Genomic DNA, 21,730 nt, shown 5'->3' with positions numbered 1-21,730 from the left:
TGGGAATTTGATATTTCAAATGTACACATCATGACCTTTCATTTGATATAAACAACCCTATCTTAAAAGAAAATTTATTTTTGCACTCAATAACCCCATCCAACCCATTTTTGGAAAACGTCAATTTGAAATTTAAAATGTACGCTTTATGTTCTTTCATTTGATATGCGACAACCTTACCATCTGAGAAATTTGAATGTTTGCACTTAATGACCCCACCAGTCCCCCTGGGATAAAAAAGGGGTTTAAAATTTTCATTTTTAAGTAGAGTTTATTAAGACCTTCAATTTGATATATCAGATGACCCCATTTGACAAAGTCTAAATAATGATGCAATATCAACTATATAAATAGAAGTTATGAAACTTACAAAGTCAATGCAAAACTTGAAAATTTCAAATTGATTTTTTGGTGTTGTTTTTCCATGAAATGTTTTTGTTATTTTGTCAAACATATAACTATGTTAACCTCTTCAATTTCTAAAACATTTTAAGTAGTAAGCTCATGTTGATTCAGAAATACATGCCTCCGCTCGCAAAACTTCAAACTGCATTATCTCTAAAATGACACTAGATATCTCAAATCTGTTAAATTATAAATGATCTACAGTTGAAGGACAACATTATAGAAAAAGAATTGGGACAATTTCAAAGTTCACCAAGGTCACAATTAATCATCAAATATATGATGCAATACCAAACTTAAGAACCGGAAGTCGTAGAGACATGGGACTAGCACCATTCAACTCAGGACCACTTAATCTTTCAAATATCACAAGGTCAAGGTCATTGTATACTGTGAAGGTCAAGGTGAAATTTCGTCATGACCTGACATTGACCTCAAATTGAAGGTCTTGAATTACTGATCATATTTGCAGTTAATAGTAGGTTGATATCTGTTACCTTTAAAAAGATATACACACAATACTATACTTTTAAGACTTATCCCGTTGCAACTTTTGAACAGACGGTCGGACATTTTTGGACTTATAGTATAAAATGTAGAGCTCGTCGAGAACAACATTTTATACGCTGTATGTATGCAGCAAAGTCTTATCGTTTTCCTAATATGTAAGCTTGAAATTGCAGCTTATTGTTTTTTTTGCACTCGATGACCTTTGACCTTAGGTGCATATTAAAGGTCATATGAATTTAAGATTATTGGTGAAGGTTCCAAGTCTCTATGACTTCCGGTTCTCGAAATAGAATTTTTGAAAAATTATTTTAAATTTTTAAAGGGAAATAACTCCATATAAGGGTTAGTAACAAATTAATTGTTTATGTTTATAAACATTGCCATCTGTTCTAATACATGCTGTCATTTTCAATTCAATTCTATCTGTAATACTTTTTGAGAAAAATGCAAATAAAAGAAATTGCTTCAAGGGGATACAACTCTCAAAGGGGATGATGAAATCTTATGCAGCCTCATATGGTAATACATCATGATGAGATCTACATATTGTCCAAATAAAGTCATGATATCTTTTAACACATTTGTGGGGGACCATGTTGAAAAAAATCAATAAAAGGGAGATTACTTCTAAAGAGGATGGTGAAATCCTACAAAAGTTCATCTGGTAAAAGTTCATGTTTAGGTCTATCGATGATTCAATTTTGGTATTGATAACTCCAATAGAAGCGGTAGGAGGGCGTGCCAAAAAAATGCTGGAAGAAAAAAAAGAAAAAACTAGTATCTCAATTGTTTGTAAAACAATTGAAAGGTCTTTCCTGTAAAAGTGATGTTTTCGTAATGTACTTTGTACGACCTTTCGTTTGATATACGACAAGCATACCTTCTCAAACTTTTCGCTTTTAACACTTAATGACCTCATCCGCCTACATTTTTGAGATTGGAAGTATGATATATGTAACATAGAGTAGTTGAGCTTTCATTTCATATGCGACAACGCCATGTTCTAGAAAGTTTGATTTTTGCACTTAATAACCCTATCCAACTAATTTTTGGAGGTTGGGAATTTGATATTTCAAATGTACACATCATGACCTTTCATTTGATATACAACAACCCTATCTTAAAAGAAAATTTATTTTTGCACTCAATAACCCCATCCAACCCATTTTTGGAAAACGTCAATTTGAAATTTAAAATGTACGCTTTATGTTCTTTCATTTGATATGCGACAACCTTACCATCTGAGAAATTTGAATGTTTGCACTTAATGACCCCACCAGTCCCCCTGGGATAAAAAAAGGGTTTAAAATTTTCATTTTTAAGTAGAGTTTATTAAGACCTTCAATTTGATATATCAGATGACCCCATTTGACAAAGTGCAAATAATGATGCAATATCAACTATATAAATAGAAGTTATGAAACTTACAAAGTCAATGCAAAACATAAAAATTTCAAATTGATTTTTTGGTGTTTTTTTACATGGAATGTTTTTGGTATTTGGTCAAACATATAACTATGTTAACTTCTTCAATTTAATAAACATTTTAAGTGGTAAGCTCTTGTTGATTCAGAAATACATGCCTCCGCTCACAAAATTTCAAACTGCATTATCTCTAAAACGACAATAGATATTTCAAATCTGTTAAATGATAAATGATCTACAGTTGAAGGACAACATTATAGAAAAAGAATTGGGACAATTTCAAAGTTCACCAAGGTCACAATTAATCATCAAATATATGATGCAATACAAAACTTGAGAACCGGAAGTCGTAGAGACATGGGACTATCACCATTCAACTCAGGACCACTTGACCTTTCAAATATTACAAGGTCAAGGTCATAGTAAAATGTGAAGGTCAAGGTGAAATTTCATTATGACCTGACATTGACCTCAAATTGAAGGTCTTGAACTACTGATCATCTTTGCAGTTAATAGTAGGTTGATATCTGTTACCTTTAAAAAGATATACACACAATACTATACTTTTAAGAATCATCCCGTCGTAACTTTTGAACAGACAGTCGGACTCTTTTGAGGTCAGTGTATAAAATGTAGAGCTCGTCGAGAGGAACATTTTATACGCTGTAAGTATGCAGCAAACTCTTATCGTTTTCTTAATATGAAAGCTTGAAATTGCAGCGTAATTTTTTTTTGCACTCGGTGACCTTTGACCTTGGATTCAAATTAAAGGTCACATGAACTTAAGATTATTGGTGTAGGTCCCAAGTCTTTACGACTTCCGGTTCTCGATATACAATTTTTCAAAAATTGTTTATATTTTTTCAAGGGAAAAACTCCTTATAAGGGTTAACAACAAAATGATTGTATATGTTAATTAACATTGCCATCTGGTCCTGTACATGTTGCCGTTTTCAAATCGATTCTATCTTGAATACTTTTTGAGAAAAATGTAAAAGAAAGAAATTGCTTGAAGGGGACATAACTCTCATAGGGAATGATGAAATCCTTAGCAGCCTCATATGGTAACACATCATGATGAGATCTAACTATTGTCCAAATAAGGTCATGATATCTTCAAAAACAACGAGGGGGGGCCATGTCGAAAAAAACCAATAAAAGGGAGATAACTTCTAAAGGGGATGATGAAATCCTACACAGCCTCATCTGGTAATACTTCATGATAAGGTCTACCAATGGTCCATATTTGGTCTTGATAACTCCAATAGAAACAAGGGGAGGCCATGTTAAACAAATGCTGGATGAAAAAAAAAAAAAAAAAAACAGGAGAAAAACAATAAGGTCTTTCCTCGCGGAGAGGAAAGACCTTAAAAACATTAGAAAAACAATAAGGTCTTTCCTCGCGGAGAGGAAAGACCTTAATAATTAAATATTGGCTAATATCCATTTGACATTTAATTGAAAAGTTTTTGAGCATTAAGAAACAAATACCCAGCGGATTCTTTGAAGTAAAAATCAAAGATAATGTGGAAAAGTGCAATAAGTATTGACGAGATAGGTTGATGCTTTAGAATATTCTTTAGTTGCAACAATATTAAACGTGTTGAATGGTATAGAATTTTACGGCCGGTAATAAAAAGTAAGGTATTTTAAACCAGTAACTCGAAAGGATGAAAGCTTATTCCTGGATATCTTGAGTTCACTAGGTACTAGTTTTTTGTGGCTTTTTTTATTTCATAGAAATTTAGGGGGGAGTATACACAAAGAGTTAACATCTATTAACATATATATGCGCTCTTTTAAATGTCCAGTGGAAAATACAATGATGCATATTATTTTTTTTTTTATATAAAATGATTTCTAATTACTCTTCTTTATACACTTCGGTACTGGCATGAAAATACGGATTTTTGGTGTAATTAAAATTTGCTGTTACAAAATGTTAAAAATTATTATAAATTAAGAAATGTATCTCCCTCATGCGAAGCTCTGTTTCCTTTCACGGATTCGGCTATACTTTTTGGATCTTTTGAATTACAGCTCTTCATCTTTTATAAAAGCTGTGGATTTCAAATATTTTGGCCAAGAGCATCACTGAAGAGACATGTATTGTCGAAATGCGCATCTGGTCAGGAAAATTGGTACCGTTAATATTATTATACTGGAGCTATGCGCAGAATTGTATAACAAGTTTTTTTTCTCTTTTTGGAAGTCAATCATTGGACCTTATTTTAGGCATATTTTTCACACTTCGAGCTGACCGGTTTCTTTGAGAAGAATCAACAATACAAAGTTATAACTCTTTAGCTATTTCAAGAATGGCCTTCGTACACACAACCAAGAATACTTGCTTATTTTTTCCTTCATCTGAGTAACCCTAGTTGATTTGCCAAAATAACATCTGTCACCTTTAAATCATGCCAAATTTCTATTTTAAGGTTTTATTAAGCTTTAAAGTAGTTATCCCTCAAATCTTAATAAAGTCTTTTTTCGTTTTAAATCCATTATCATCTGGTAGAAACTGATATATGTAATAGATCATATTTGACATATTTGCCTTTCAATGCCTCTTCAACAATGGCTGGTTCCATGTTTGATAAACAACATATATTCATCATTTGTATGTAATTAAGATACCGGTGATGAATCATTGTATTTTTGTACTTGAAATATATTAGTTTATCCAAATTGGTATTCCATTTATTCCAGAAGAAGTTAGCATGAGTTTCATTGAAGCAGATTTGATATAAATAAACATTGTTCGTTTTCATCATCTGAAAGTACCATCAGAGCATTTCAAGATATTTTCGTCAGATAATGGTTTTCAAATTAATAGAAATAAGTTATGTGATCACTATTATATTTTCAACAACAACAAAAAAAAAACTATTGAGGAGTTCGGGTTTTTGATAGGCAATTATTTATGTTGGAGATCTCAAATCTCCCTTTTTTTTAAATTTCGAGCACTTGTGTCACAAAAGTTAAGATAAAGAAAAATTCAATAAACATCAATACTTATAAATCACTTAACTCTTATTTAGCCTTATAGTGGATGATAAAAGCAAACGTAACAATACTAAGCACTTTTTTCGGATAATATTCTTCTTCTTCTTCATCTTCTTCTTTGTCGTCTCATTCTTCATCTTCTTCTTTTTATTCTCATAATATGTGACAAATGATATATGATATGTACATGTCATAACGGTGTTAGGAATTTTGGTCCTTAATGCTCTTCAACTTCGTACTTTATTTGGCCTTTTTAACTTTTTTGGACTCGAGCGTCACTGACGAGTCTTTTGTAGACGAAACGCGCGTCTGGCGTATATAGAAAATTTAGTCCTGGTATATATGATGAGTTTATTTACGACCACTGGGTCGATGCCACTGCTGGTGGAGATTTATTTCCCCGAGGGTATCACCAGCCCAGTAGTCAGCACTTTTTGTGCTGACATGAATTATCATTCATATGTTTATATTTATAAATTAACTGTTTACAAAATTTAGAATTTTTGAAAAACTAAGGCTTTTCTACCTCAGGCATAGATTACCTTAGCTGTATTTGGCATAACTTTTAGGAATTTTTGTCCTTAATGCTCTTCAACTTCGTACTTTATTTGGCCTTTTTAACTTTTTTGGATTCGAGCGTCACTGATGAGTCTTTAGTAGACGAAATGCGCATCTGGTGTATATAGATAATTTAGTCCTGGTATATATGATGAGTTTATTTACAACCACTGGGTCGATGCAACTGCTGGTGGAGATTTATTTCCCCGAGGGTATCACCAGCCCAGTAGTCAGCACTTTTTGTGCTGACATGAATTATCATTGATATGGTTATATTTATAAATTTACTGTTTACAAAATTTAGAATTTTTGAAAAACAAAGGCTTTTCTACCTCAGGCATAGATTACCTTAAGTGTATTTGGCTTAACTTTTAGGAATTTTGGTCCTTAATGCTCTTCAACTTCGTACTTTATTTGGTCTTTTTATTTTTTTTGGATTCGAGCGTCACTGATGAGTCTTTTTTAGACGAAACGCGCGTCTTGCGTATATACAAAATTTAGTCCTGGTATCTATGATGAGTTTATTTACATTATAGCTTCATATGAGCATAGCATTGTTCTCAACGCCGTTATACCTTGTCTCCTTGATTTTGATAATGTAAAGGATTGATCATACGCACGAAACTTCATTAATGGGTTTCTGAACTTGAAATACAAAAATTACATAAACTTAAGACTTTTGTCTAACGTGAGCTTGTACTGCCAGTTAGAAAAAGTCGAAAATAAACTGACAACGCCATGTTCAAAATAGAAAATGACAAACAGATAAACAAAAGTACATATAACGCAATATAGAAAACGAAAGACTTAGCAACACGAACCCCACCAGACAAAGAGGGGTGATCTAATGATCCGGAAGGGTAAGCAGATCCTGTTACACATTTTTTACCCGTCATGTTGCTCATGTTATTACAATCCGTATTAAGTATAATACGGTATGTAACATTCGTGAAAAGGGATGATTTCAATGGCATCACTTGGAATATAAATATGGGAAAGTTCACAGTTGAGAAGCTGAAGTTTTCTTTTCAACCGAAACTGAATTCCTAAATGTAAGTCAAAATAAGAGGCATACTTAAGTCAGCACTTCGGTGTTGACATGAATATCAATTATGTGGTAATTTTTTTTTTTTTTTATAAATTTCCTGTTTTACAAAACGTTGAATATTTCAAAAAACTAAGGATTTTCTTATCCCAGGCATAGCCGTATTTGGCACAATTTTTTATAATTTTGGATCCTCAATGCTCTTCAGCTTTGTACTTGTTTTGCTTTATTACTATTTTAACATGAGCGTCACTGATGAGTCTTATGTAGACGAAACAAGCGTTTAGCGTATCAAATTATAATCCTGGTACCTTTGATAATTATTTACACCACTGGGTTGATGCCACTGTTGATGGACGTTTCGTCCTCGAGGGTATCACCAGCCTAGTTCAGCACTTCGCTGTTGACATGAATATCAATTATGTGGTCATTTTTATAAATTTCCATTATACAAAACGTTGAATACTTCGAAAAACTAAGGATTTTCTTATCCCAGGCATAGATTACCTTCGCTGTATTTGGCACAACTTTTGGGAATTTTGGATCCTCAATGCTCTTCAACTTTGTACTTGTTTGGTTTTATTACTATTTTGATATGAGCGCACTGATGAGTCTTATGTAGACGAAACGCCCGTCTGGCGTACTAAATTATAATCCTGGTACCTTTTATAGATATTAACTGTATTTGTGCCTTGTTCCTCCCTTAGACAAAATACATTGAACAGCCGTATACTACTGTTGCTTTTATTTATCCACGTTGGCCAATCTTCTTTTTTTATGAAACAAAACAGGACCAACTCTTTCAATCTGTCGTAAAGTTTCGAATGGGGAATACTGCTAACCAACGCGGACGACATGTCTAAAAATAGAGCAATGGAATAAAAAAAAATGTGTCTGTTATCTTCAAAACTGCTACCTATAGAGAAGATCTGACTGGGGCAGAAATATTAAGAAATATGAGAATTATCTATCGTCCATTTAAAATCAAAACTGTCAAACGACTTAACCTGAATGAAGAATAACTTACACATTTTTTTAATCATTTTTTGCCTTAAATTTTGAATTAAATTAGTAAGTGAGAACCTTTAAAATACAAAAAAGATATACATGTATCAGCAATACAGAATCTACATATAAAAAAAACATGATGCAAATCGTCAGATGACGCCTCATTGAAGTTATTGCACTTTAATGTCGATTTTTATAAATAATTGTTTGGGTGTTTTTGTCATATATCTAAATAGATATTATTGATAAATAGAAAAATAGAAACAAAAATAAGAACTAATAATTAGCAAGACAAGATCTAGGCAATAGTAAATATGTTTGTTATCATTGGACGACTCCTTTTCTGAATTATTGTCCTTTAGAGTTAATTTTTATCAACTTTTTGCGTTGTTGTCTTATATCTGGATAAAAACAAACTAAAAAAGGCATAAATGATCAGCGAGACAAAATCTTAAAATAAGATAGTAATTCTCAAATCAACCATTTTTTACCATTTATTGTGCGTTTTTGTGTCAAAACATAGAGTCTTGCGGCATATTTTCAACATTTAAATGCCCCGATTTCTTAGAGTTTCAACTAAAATGTATCAGCAAAACAAAGACACGATCTACAATTAAACAGGCTAAATTCTGCCGTAATCTTAAGTAAACTCATTTAAGGAGTAATTGCCATGGAATGATAATTTTATACCATTTTGTTTGGTTTGGGCAAAACCTGAAGGAGATAGAGAAAAATAGTTCCCAGAAAAAATATAAATAATATAAGATCAACAAAAAAGAGATTTTTGTCATGAATTCTATTCTCTTCCATTTTTACGTAGTGTATATTATCTTATGAATAACTAAATCATTAGTGGTATTAAGTAAAATAAAAACTTCTTCAGTAGAATATTAATGAATACTTAAATTAATAAAGTCACACGTCCTTAATAGTTATCAATGACTGCTACATATTTTAATGGGTTTCAGACACATATATAAAAAAAATTACTCTTTACTTTATTTTGATAATTTTTATACTTTTAAATTCAGAATATAGTTTCGGATACATGAATTATTTAAAGTGTTAATGATACAACTTGGCTTATACCACTGTTGGTGGAATGTTGGTCCGTGATGATATAAGCTGCTCAGTGGTCAGTGCTTCGGTACTCACATGATTTATAAACTATTTTTGATATTTTTCTGAAACTCCCCGATGATTCATTAAGAAATTATTGATATAATCAGGTTCTAACTCCCTCATCTAAAGTTTACCTTAGAAGAAAAATATTGTTTTTATCTATTATTTTTTTTGCTTTCAGTTGACAACTTGGTACACAGTGTGTTATATTTTTCTTTTTTTTTTTTTTTAACAACATAATTAAATATTTATTTCAAATATTGGCTTGTTACAATATCCTTCAAGAGTCCAAGCTCCTCCTGATGTTCCCTGTTACAATCCACTAATCACTCAGGGTAGTGAAAAGTTGTAAAATACATATTACATATATATTAAATAAATACACTTAGTATGACTATTCATATGTTTTCTAATAGTTGCTAAGAAATTACTTTTTATATGTAGACTCATTGAGAAAAATTGAGAAAACATTGACATTTTTTGTCTTTTGATCAGATATGTAATAGGATTTGTAAATTGAAAAACCAACAATTGTTAAAAAATAATTAAAGTCAAAATATTCTTCGTCAGAAGTTTTATATCCAAATATCAAGTGTCTTAGTTTTATCTTAAACGTTATTTTACTGTTCTTTAAAACATCATCTATTTTATTCCAAAAAAGTTTTAAATACGGACACAGCATAAAGAAGTGATCATATCATAATCCTCTTCTTGTGTACAAAAATTACAAGAACTATTGTTTACAATTTTCCACCTGCATAAAAGTTTCTTTGTAGGTAGAATATGTTGTAGTAATTTCCATCTAAAAATTTTGAGTTTATTTTCTTTTAAATATATGAATAAAATGTATTTAAATTGTTTTGATATAACACATCATCTATATTAAATATACGCAGCCATTTTTTAGGTCCAATAGCTGGTTCAATTTTTTTATTTATCAGAGACTTATATAAAAGTTTATTTGGTAGTGATTCTAATTTTATAGGTAAACCTTCCATTATAAATTGGTTTCTTTTTACAGAGTTTTCCGATTTTAAAGTTGCTACCCAATCTTTTGGTATTGGTTTCTTTACTAAATTAATTTCAGCTATCCATTTTGATTTATTTTTTAGTTTATTTAAAATGATGTCGTGAGAAATACAGCCTTTTTCATCTATGATATCATTTATATAAACAAGATCGCTTTTAATCCAATTTTTTTTAAAAATATAGCTTTATTTTCAAATTTAATAAATTTATTGTTCCATAATATTTGTTTTCTTATGTCTGTAAATGTTTCTGTTTTTTTTGTTAGTCCTCCACCAGTTAATTTCCAACATTTAATGATATCTTTATAAAAATTTGGGATGTGTTCAATGCTTTCGTCTGGCTTATCCCCACTGTTTGTTTGAAACACTAACCAATTTGACCCAAAATTATAAAAATAGTGTTGAGGTATAATTTTCCAACCTCCATCACAATCATTTACTAATCTTTTTACCCAAATAGCTTTTAAAGCAGTGAAATAACTCCTTATATCTATCATATCTAATCCACCCTTTTCATATGGACCAATAATTGAATTTCTTTTTACTTTATCTGGTTTATTATCCCAAACAAATTTAAAACAACTTTTTTCTATTTCTTTTAAATATTTCTCTGGAACTATGCAGGCAGATCCCACAAAAGTAAAAATGGGCACAATTAGTGTTTTGATTATCAAAATTTTTCCTAAAATAGTAAGACTTCTTTTTTGCCAAGAACAAAATAATTTATTCATCTTTTCAATTTTATTTTCCCAATTTAATTTTTCACATTCCTCCCTACAATGCCCAAAGTATATGCCAAGAGTTTTGACTGGTCCATTACTCCAGTTGATTCCCTCAATTTTGTCTTTACATGATTTAAGCTTGCCTACCCATAACCCCTCTGTTTTATTTCTATTTAATTTCAATCCTGAATAAGAACCAAATATTTCAATTTCGTTCATAGCTACTTGAACGTCATATTTAGAACAACAAAATAAAGTAGTATCATCTGCTAGTTGCGAAGTTTTTATACTATGACTTTTGCAATCTAATTTGATTCTTACACCTTTAAAATCAGTATTGCTTCTTAATCTTGAAGCCATAATTTCCACAGATAAAACAAATAATAATGCAGATAAAGGACATCCTTGGCGTATACCTCTGGTGTTTTTAAAGACATCAGATATCCAACCACTATTCATAACACATGTTTGAATATCGCTATATAAAGTCTTAACTCATCTTATAAAAGAATCATTAAATCCAAAATGTTTTAAAACTGAAAACATAAAATTCCATTCTAAAGAGTCAAACGCTTTAGAAAAATCAACGAAGACTATAGCCCCCTCAATTTTGTATAAATCAGTGAAATCAATGATATCTTGTATCTGTCTTAGATTAAAACCAATAAATCTATTCTTTACATATCCAGTTTGGTCTTCTTTAACAGGTTTTGGTAAGATTTTTTTCAATCGTTGTGCTAGAGCATACGATAGAAGTTTCATGTCTATATTTAAAAGAGAAATAAAACGGTAATTATTTAGTGACAATGGATTACCTTTTTTTAAATAATAGCGTTAATACACTTGTACGCTGTGAGTATGTAAGTGTTTGATCTTATATCCACTATTAAGAATATTTACTACTATGAACTTTAATTTATCCCAAAATTTTCTATAAAATTCAACTGTTAAGCCGTCTAATCCAGGAGATTTATTAAGTTTCATTTTATAAATAGCATCTGAGCATTCTTCTACTGTAATATCCCCATCGCAGAGTGATTTATCATTTTCATCCATTTCTTTCTCTAGTTTTGTCTCAAATATATATTTATCACTTAATGTTTTATCAGGGCTGTGCGTCGAGTATAACTTTTTATAGTACTCTTTAATATTAGATAATATATCACTTTGATCTGTTAAAATCTCATCATTTTCCCCTTTTAATTTATTAATTGACTTTTTACCTGTCTCTGTTTTTCTAAACCTAAAAAGTACGAGTTATTTTTTTCCCGAAATTCGACCCATTTCTCACGTGATCTTATTTGAGCCCCTTTAGCCTTTTGTTCATAAATTTTGGTAATATTATTTTCAAGTTCTTCAATATCTTTATCTAAAAAGTTATTCTCAGATTCTTGTTCATCTCTAATTTTCAATTTTATTTCTAATTTTTTTTCAAGAGTTCGTAAATTTTCTCTTGTACGTTTGGCTTTAGATTTACAATAAGCTATAGTTGTCTTCCTTACCTTTATTTTAAATATATCCCATGCTAAACCAAGATTTTGTAAATTACGATTACCCTTAAAGCAGCTTTCCAGTTCTTTATCAACTAATTTTATGTAGTCATTATCTTCTAATATAGAATTATTTATTTTCCAGTACCCCCTTCCCTTTTCTGATGCACCAGTTCTAAATCTCATAAAAACACTTTGATGATCCGTAGAATTAATAACTGCAGGTTTAATTTTGCAACATTCTACTAGTGGTATGAAGTCTGAACCTATAAGAATCATATCAATCCTACTTGCCTGCGATTTATCTTTTCTCCGCCAAGTATATTGTTGTTTATTCTTATTTGAATATCTCCAAATGTCTGTTAAGTTATTTATTTTTATTAAAGATTTTAAACTATTTACTGATTGGATATTTTTTACCTCAGAACTAGTACTTTTCTGTCTATCCCTTTCATCGTATCATTGAAATCTCCCCCCATTATTGTAATTCCTATCCCTTGTTCTTTTAATATATTATTAACTTTTTTGAAAAATATATTTCTATTACTTTTGCAATTGGGTGCATATATACACATTAGTGTAAAAACGCTTTCATCAATTTCTACGTTAAGAAGAACTAATCGTCCATCAACATCGTTGTGTTTATTTATCAACTTATAATTTAGAGACTTTTTAATGAGAATAGCCACACCCCTACTAGAGGTCGTTCCGTGACTGCAAAATGTATCATATTCTGAATTATTTCTTATTTCTGTTTCTATTCTTTCGTCAAAGTGAGTTTCTTGTAAAAAACAAATAGAACTATTTTGACATTTAATCCATTCAATTACTCTGTCTCTTTTAGCTTTATTATTAGTACCATTTACATTTAAACTACTTAAGTTTATTAAAAATTTAGCAGCCATTTCTAAGTATAATTTCATATTTTTGTATTATTTCCTCACATAACTGTACATGCCTACAAACAGTACAATTAAAACACATGCGTATAACAATCATACAGAAATCAACAATGTATAACTTTCTATTCTACGAACATAAAAAGTACAATTTATCCGACCACATAAAATTACAGGTAACAATTTTTTTATTATTATGACTTGACTACCCTTTTCTATCCAATTACGTGATAAGACATAATCCTATAAATGGTTTACGCAAGTGACAATTAATTATACACAATAGAACAGCGTTTAATCATACGAATGAAATTGCATTTTGCGTACTTTTAAAATATGGAAATAATCCAGAAGTGCACGTAATTTAAAAATTTAGACCTGTAAAACTGTAAAACAAAATCCTGTAAGAATGATTAATCTGACCTATGGTATTAGTTTTAAAATAGAATTTTAGTTATCCAATCATATTTTGATTACGTTAAAGTCACAACGATTGGCCTTCTTATTTTCCTGATTTCTACAAAATGATAACTTAATCATAAAGCCTATGGTTGATTTGGTTGCTCCAGCATACTGCTTAATTAAGTATTCATTAACAAAAATGTTTTTAACAATGTATCACACGTTTTTTTCCATCTCTTTAGCAGCAGTAGTTTTTCCATGCTTAATTGGACCTGAGATGATTTGCTAGATTTTTTTTTTAAAGTAGAAAATCACATGTCTTTCTTCTCTGGCCAAATAAAAGTCTATTTTCAATTCAAAGATTGACATTACGATATGCCAACTTTTTAGGTATTTCACATCCAATGTTTTATGGTAATATTCTTTACAAAGCACAACAATGTCAGTATTCACCCCAAAAGCTAAAAAAAAAATTTAAACAAACTTATTAAGAAAGGGATATAGTTACGATACTGTTGTCAGGTCATTAAAGATAGCATATTTTGGCTTTAATATTGACTCACTTATAGGGTCTTTGCATCGGAATTAAACACATTTATTTTAAAACCAGTTGTTGGCATGACACGGGTTATGTTGAAGAAATTATCTTTCAATCAGTTTAATTGAGGTCTGGAGCTGGCATGGCAGTAACTGCTAGTAGTCTGTTGTTATTAATGTATTTATGTATTATTGTCATTTTGTTTATTTTCCTTTTGTTAACTCCTCTGACATCGGACTCTGCCTTCTCTGAAACTGAGTTTTACTGTGCGTATTGTTGTGCGTTTGTTTTTTCTACATTTGCTAGACATTTGAGAAGGGGTTTGAGAACTGAAAAAACATGTAACGGTATTTTTGCGCCTGTCCCCAAGTCAGGAGCCCTTGGCCTTTGTTAGTCTTGTATGATTTTTAATTTTAGTTTCTTGTGTATAATTCGGAGTTTAGTATGACGTCCTTTATTGAACTAGTATACAAATTTGTTGAGGGGCAAGCTGAAGGACGCCTCTGGGTGCGGGAGTTTCTCGCTGCATCGAAGACACAATGATGGCCTTCGACTGTTGTCTGCTTTATGGACGGGTTGTTGTCTCTTTGACACATTCCCAATTTCCATTCTCAGTTTTATTTGAATTAAAAATGTGTAATATGTTGTCAGGCCGAAAGATAACTGTGGTATAAATAAGTTAGAACTATAAATCTGCGGTTCGACAATTAACCCTTTGTTAAGAAGGCAGAGAAAGCTTACGTTTCATTTTTTTCAAATCAGACAGCCTGGTTGCTACGTAAAAAAATAAGATACGATTTGATCGGATAATAATGGGTTCTTACAAACAACTAAAGACTTTGCTTTAGGTGGCCAGATAGTTAGAAGTACATTTCCGACCCAACCCGTTACAACTTTAGATTTTTACATTTCAGTAATAATTTTCCACTCTTATCTTCATCCCACTCTCTTTACATGTTACATTCTACTAACTGAAAATAGAATATAATTGTTAGAATGTGACCGTTCAGAATATGTGTCAAATACTTGTCGCTGCTTGTGAAAATAACAGATGCAGCTGTTAGTAGAATAAAAGTATTATTATAAATAAGAAGATATGGTATAAGTGCAAAATGCCAAATAAGACAACTCTTCATCCAAGTCATAATGTATAAAACATATAAATACGGCTTTCGTGAAGTCTTGGGTCACTCCGAACAGCAAACTATTAAGGGCCCAAAATAGCTAGTGTAAAAAAATTCAAACAGGAAAACCAACGTTCTAATCTGTATAAAAAAGGGAAAGAGAAACACTTACGAACCACACCATTAAAAGACAACCACTGAACAACAGTCTCTTGACTTAGGACAGTTGCTTTAAAATGCAGCTGGTTTAATACACGTTTAAACAGGAGCCGACCTTTTAACTAACCTGAGACAGTAGTGTAACACTACAACATAATAAACACACTATTATAAACTAACAATTGCTTTACTCTATCAAAAAAATGTAAGTGCCTATATAATATTGACGTTACAAGTAGTACTTACAAAAAGATGTAGTGAGTCTGTGAATAAAACAACTCTAACCTAGGACAACATGACATTAATTAAAACGACAATATGTATATTTGAATATATTAATTTTGTAGTTAGGAGTACGGCAATGAACATTTTCACAAATTTGTTAAATTTGTTGTTCAGAGAACCAGTACATAGGTACACATTTATTGTCATACTAAATTAAGGTGGTACATATTAAAAATAGCGAGTCAAGATATAACACAACATTAGTATACAATGAATTACAGAAATGCATTACAAATTGTGTCAACGAGTCATGAATTGTGCAAAGCTGAAATAAAAGTCTCGATAGACAGTAGGATTATAAGGATTTAACCTTATAATAAAAATGCATCATGTTGTAGATATTTAATTCAACCACTGAATATAGAATTAAAGTGGATGTGTGTTTCTAAATTCCCCAAACCATTTTGAAAGAATACAAATTGAGTTTTGTGTTGATGATAAAACCAATGTTAGTTCTAATATTAACCAATATCTAAAGAACTTATTACATCATGAATCATATAATCTGTTATGATAGGTGAGTTTACACGGATCACATATTTATTTCCGCACTTTGTGTACATTACTACCGTAATAAGTTTTCTACAGGTACAGCCAAATTTACTAATCAAATATGGTATCTGTTTAAGAAATGAGTAACTGTTTAAGATAGATACTCGGTATATTTTTTTGGACAGACTTTTCTTATACTCTGCCAAAAATGAATACTTTACTATACCTTTTTTTCAAAAATATACAAAAAAATATGAATCACCGTGTTATTTTTCACGCTTTGAGTCGTTTACAATTGTCTAAAATTGGTTAGATTATTCATGAAAAAACACATTTATGTGCATAAAAGAAGATAGTTTTTATAATATTTTCTCAAGAAAATAAGAATAAAAAATGGTGTCACAGAACTTGTTTTCTTCCTACAGGGAAATCAAAAGGAGTTATCTCCCCTTAAATGGCTTAGTTCTAACACACAACATTTGATATGTGTTTAAATATTTGGAGTAATATAATACAGCACCAAGTTTTCTTGATATAGATAAACAATCTAACTAATAAATCTGTCTCAAAATTTCCAGATTTGGGCAAAAAAATAGACCGATTGTGTACTGTGATTGTAATATCCAAATTGGCGGTATACCATGAATTTACCTTAAAGTAATGTATGGTAACGAAATGTCTGACTTGATTGATTTGAAATAAATGCTTGTCACCTGAACATTGTTTCCCAGAAACTAGTGTACCAAGGTTTCTTTTATATTTGAAAGCTCGTCTCTTTGCATGTTCTACTGCTCCATTGTGATTTGTTGATTGTTATTCAATATAGATCTGTGTCACAAATTGCAAATTTTCACATTTAATCAGATATCATCTATAAATATGTAAGTTATAAGTCATCGGTTGTTCCTAAAGCCCTGGACACAACGGACCCACGACACATCTATGCAGCGCCACGACATAAAATTAGGTCAAATCGCGGGTCATCTGTGACCGTCGTACGACAATTGCACGACTGTCTCACGATATTTTCAGCATCGTGGCGCTGTCGTGTGTCGTGGGACGAAAATTGGACATGCACCTTTTTTGCTGTCCTATGGCTGTCGTGAAAGTATCTTACCACAGTCGTTCGACTGTCGTGCGATAAACATATTGTCGTGGGTATCAAAATAAACTATTTTAACAAAAACAATCGTATGATTGTCGCACGACTGTCACACGACAATCTCACGACTGTCGTCAGACACTCGTGATACAGTCGCACGATTGTCTCAAGATTACCAAATTTCGAACGATGTTCGCACAACATTGATAGTATGTCGTACGACAGTGTTACATTCGTCATGCAACATATTTTTGATTTCCGTAGACTCCTTCCCGTCCCCGATACAGTGACGATTGATTGATTGATTGATTGTTAGATGCTTAGCGTCCAGTGGCAAATATTTCATGCATACTCAGGACGAGAACAAGTTCACAATAATTACAATAGGTAGGTCTTCTAATGATACAGGCTATCCGGAATGGTGGTCGGGAAAAATTTGGACTGCCACTGGGAAATGAGTGTATATTGGATGGGGACAGAAATTTTGCCTTGAAACAGGCCTCCTACGGACCCCTTAAAGAGTTGTTGCTAGGGGTCCTAACGTGTGAAGAGGGTGACGCTCCCTTTACACGAGACATCGGATATCACAGTGACGACATTATCAGCGTGGTCGTCTCCAGCAGTTTCCGAATCGTTAAAGCTTGTGGTAGGGGGGTCCTTCGTCTGGTCAACATCACCCGCGTTTACTAATACCACCTTTCTGTTGTTAATTCAATTTTCTTTTCGGTTGCATTCTGGTTCGCTAAACAAGTATAATATAAACTTATATTTGGACCGAACTTAAAATGACACTAAACAATAGCAAATCGTACGCAATAAATCGTGCCTTCTTCGTAGACAAGTAGTTCGGAGTCAAACGTGCGAGTGACCCACGACTATAAAACCTGAAAAATAGCACCAAATAACTCACGATTGTCGCACGACTTTCGCACGACAATACAATTACAATTTATTTTGTCTGTACAGTACTCATCGTGGAACCATCGTGGACATGTCATTGCTGATGTGACCACTCAAAATTTTTTTTTTACATTTTGCACGACTACTATTTTATAGATCTTCCACGACAAAAAAATCGTACGATCTGTTGTGACCGGGGCTTTACATGATAAATCAAGAATAAAATGAGTTCAAGCAACTATGTATTTTCTTGATGGAAACAAATAATAAAGTACTAACATGACATTTCAAAATTATTTTAGTGTGAATATGTGATATATTTCTTCTTGTCTCATTAATTTCACTGGCTGGTGGGATTACATTCCATGTTGGCGCCTTTTCTGAAATAAATAATTGTACAAACATATTTCAATGAACGATAAATCTCAAAATTATAATAGAAACTTCTTATCAATAGTACAATGATTTATTAAATAACTTCTTTATTGAAATATCTCTGCGTATTTCTTATGTCAACAGGGAAGTTATATACATTTATTAACATTTGCAGAAAGTCTGTAATCGTCATGAAAAAAATTACTTGGTTCAATTATTTTTGCTTCAAACGGCTTTGGATTTTGTTTAACTTGAATAAACTTTTATGTTTATCAACACAAACATTCGTACAACACACACTGAATCAAGTTGTCATTTTAACAAATAATTTCTAGTTTGGTAAATCAAAAAAAATCTACTATTATTTTTATTTACATCGAATCATAAAGCTTACATCATTAAGTCATTTTCAAACGTAAATATGTAATTTTTGTGATGTTACAGTAAAGTAGACCAAACGGTCACCACTGAATATCTCCTCCTTGTCTTATGTAAGAATATATTTAGTTTTGGTAATAACTTTTTACTTGTTATTCTTAACCGTGTAAATTTATATTCAGACTTCAGAATCTAGATGCAATGTTTAGGGCTGGTTTGTTCATCAATGATCTCAGTTTACATGATTCAAGTCGTGACCTCGTTTTGGCGGGTACACAACAATCAGCAGAATTAAAATTGGCTCTTGATCAGGTTAGTATAAGTCCAATAGTGTAACACCTTATTGTAGGATTGCATCCGAAAGATAGGCTTTTAAAAACCATGACCTTAATCTATCTAAACTCTAAGCCTTCCAATTTCTCTTGTACACCACCTCCATACACATCTAGTACCACTGATTATGGTTTAACTGGACCTTGGCATCGGTAACAATTTAAAACCACTATTTAGGTGTCATACCACCAATTACTCCCTCAAATTTAGAACGTGAAAGTAGGTCTACTCGGACAAAAAATAGTGCATTTGATGTCATTGTTCACCTAAACTAACCAACAAATTTGCAGAAATGAATGTTTTGTTGAAAGAGAAATATATTAAGACCATTTTGAGTTTGCATTAAAAATTGAGGATTAATGCGCTCCATAGTATACTAACTTAAGATTTCCAGAAAACCAGGGGTTAATTTTAGTGGTACCTCCTTTCGGAAGCTCTCTTCTTTCTTATATGATTTTGAATGTATGTTGAAAATTGGCATGCAGAAAGGTGACACCTGTACAATTCAGGATATACCTAGTTTCTATGAAGTTAAACTTAAGGTAAAATATTTAGAAAGCTGTAAAAATTGCAAAATTTGGTTGAACAGATAGGGCTTTTTAATTGGTGGTATGACACCTTTAAGCAAGTTGCGGTTAAACATCAAAATCAGAAAACAATTGTTTTTTTTTTTGTCTTAACTGATCATTTGAGATAATAGTAGCCACATTTCAATCTTTTTGGGGGCAAAATGTCACATATTGCAAATTTAGAGCCTAAAACTTGAGTTTGTGCTATTTTTAGCTTTTCCCATCCTGACAATATGCTTTTATATAAAAAATGTCCTAAATAATGTTATAAATGCACAGAAAGTTATTCTGTGGTGTTAAACATTGAAATATAAGTTGTTTACTACCCCTAAACAAATTTTGTCATGCAGATTTAATGAAATTATTTGATTTTTACCCCTTATAGCATTGCGTCATACTATGTACTTGGCAGATAGCATAGCCTAATGTAAGCACTGCAGAAACTCACAAAAGTACCATTTATTATTCCAAATGAAATTTTTATATCTTAAATTTTATTAACTGATGTAAATAAACACAGTTAAATGACCATGACTGCACTTTTGATCAATTTGTAGTACTTTTCTGACACCAGATGAAAAAAAGGGGGGTCAGTATTCCTTGACACTTCAATACCTTGGATTTTTTACTAAATTCATTGCAAAAATTGTTGAAAGTCTTTAAAGAAGTAGAACAAACAAGAAAAAATCAGCAAACAATGATCTTGATATTGAAAGTTTATGTTCCTGTAGCCCAAAATGAAATTTTCAAGTATTTTCTATCAAAGTCATACATTACAGTCAGTTTAAATTGAGCTGTGAAATTTTTAATATAAGTTGCATTATGCTCAGATAGGCTGTTTTTAACTACAAATTGACTAAGGATTAAGAATAAAGCAAAATAAAAGATTTCTAATCAACTTTTTTGTCTCTTTAAGCAAAATGCGGTTAAACATCAAAATCAGAAAACAATTGTTTTTTTTTTGTCTTAACTGATCATTTGAGATAATAGTAGCCACATTTCAATCTTTTTGGGGGCAAAATGTCACATATTGCAAATTTAGAGCCTAAAACTTGAGTTTGTGCTATTTTTAGCTTTTCCCATCCTGACAATATGCTTTTATATAAAAAATGTCCTAAATAATGTTATAAATGCACAGAAAGTTATTCTGTGGTGTTAAACATTGAAATATAAGTTGTTTACTACCCCCAAACAAATTTTGTCATGCAGATTTCATGAAATTATTTGATTTTTACCCCTTATAGCATTGCGTCATACTATGTACTTGGCAGATAGCATAGCCTAATGTAAGCACTGCAGAAACTCACAAAAGTACCATTTATTATTCCAAATGAAATTTTTATATCTTAAATTTTATTAACTGATGTAAATAAACACAGTTAAATGACCATGACTGCACTTTTGATCAATTTGTAGTACTTTACTGACACCAGATGAAAAAAAGGGGGGTCAGTATTCCTTGACACTTCAATACGTTGGATTTTTTACTAAATTCATTGCAAAAATTGTTGAAAGTCTTTAAAGAAGTAGAACAAACAAGAAAAAATCAGCAAACAATGATCTTGATATTGAAAGTTTATGTTCCTGTAGCCCAAAATGAAATTTTCAAGTATTTTCTATCAAAGTCATACATTACAGTCAGTTTAAATTGAGCTGTGAAATTTTTAATATAAGTCGCATAATGCTCAGATAGGCTGTTTTTAACTACAAATTGACTAAGGATTAAGAATAAAGCAAAATAAAAGATTTCTAATCAACTTTTTTGTCTCTTTAGGTGTCATACCACCAATTACTCCCTCAAATTTAGTGAAAGTAGGTCTACTCGGACAAAAATAGTGCATTTGATGTCATTGTT

General features: G+C 31.4%; 1 protein-coding gene across 2 annotated transcripts in view; it reads left to right on the top strand.

Annotated features, from left to right (window-relative positions):
• LOC143083784 (soluble guanylate cyclase 88E-like) overlaps window positions 1–21,730 on the top strand; it is a 193,504-nt gene that overhangs the window by 154,274 nt on the left and 17,500 nt on the right. For both annotated transcript variants that reach the window (XM_076260126.1, XM_076260124.1), the window contains exon 6: window positions 19,156–19,285. In XM_076260126.1, coding sequence (XP_076116241.1) covers window positions 19,156–19,285 — 130 coding nt within the window. The remainder of the gene's footprint in view (window positions 1–19,155; window positions 19,286–21,730) is intronic.

This window comes from Mytilus galloprovincialis, chromosome 7 (assembly GCF_965363235.1).
Source record: "Mytilus galloprovincialis chromosome 7, xbMytGall1.hap1.1, whole genome shotgun sequence".
Lineage (NCBI taxonomy): Eukaryota > Metazoa > Mollusca > Bivalvia > Mytilida > Mytilidae > Mytilus > Mytilus galloprovincialis.
The sequence above is the reverse complement of the archived record's forward strand: the minus strand, read 5'-3'. Positions and strand labels throughout refer to the sequence as shown.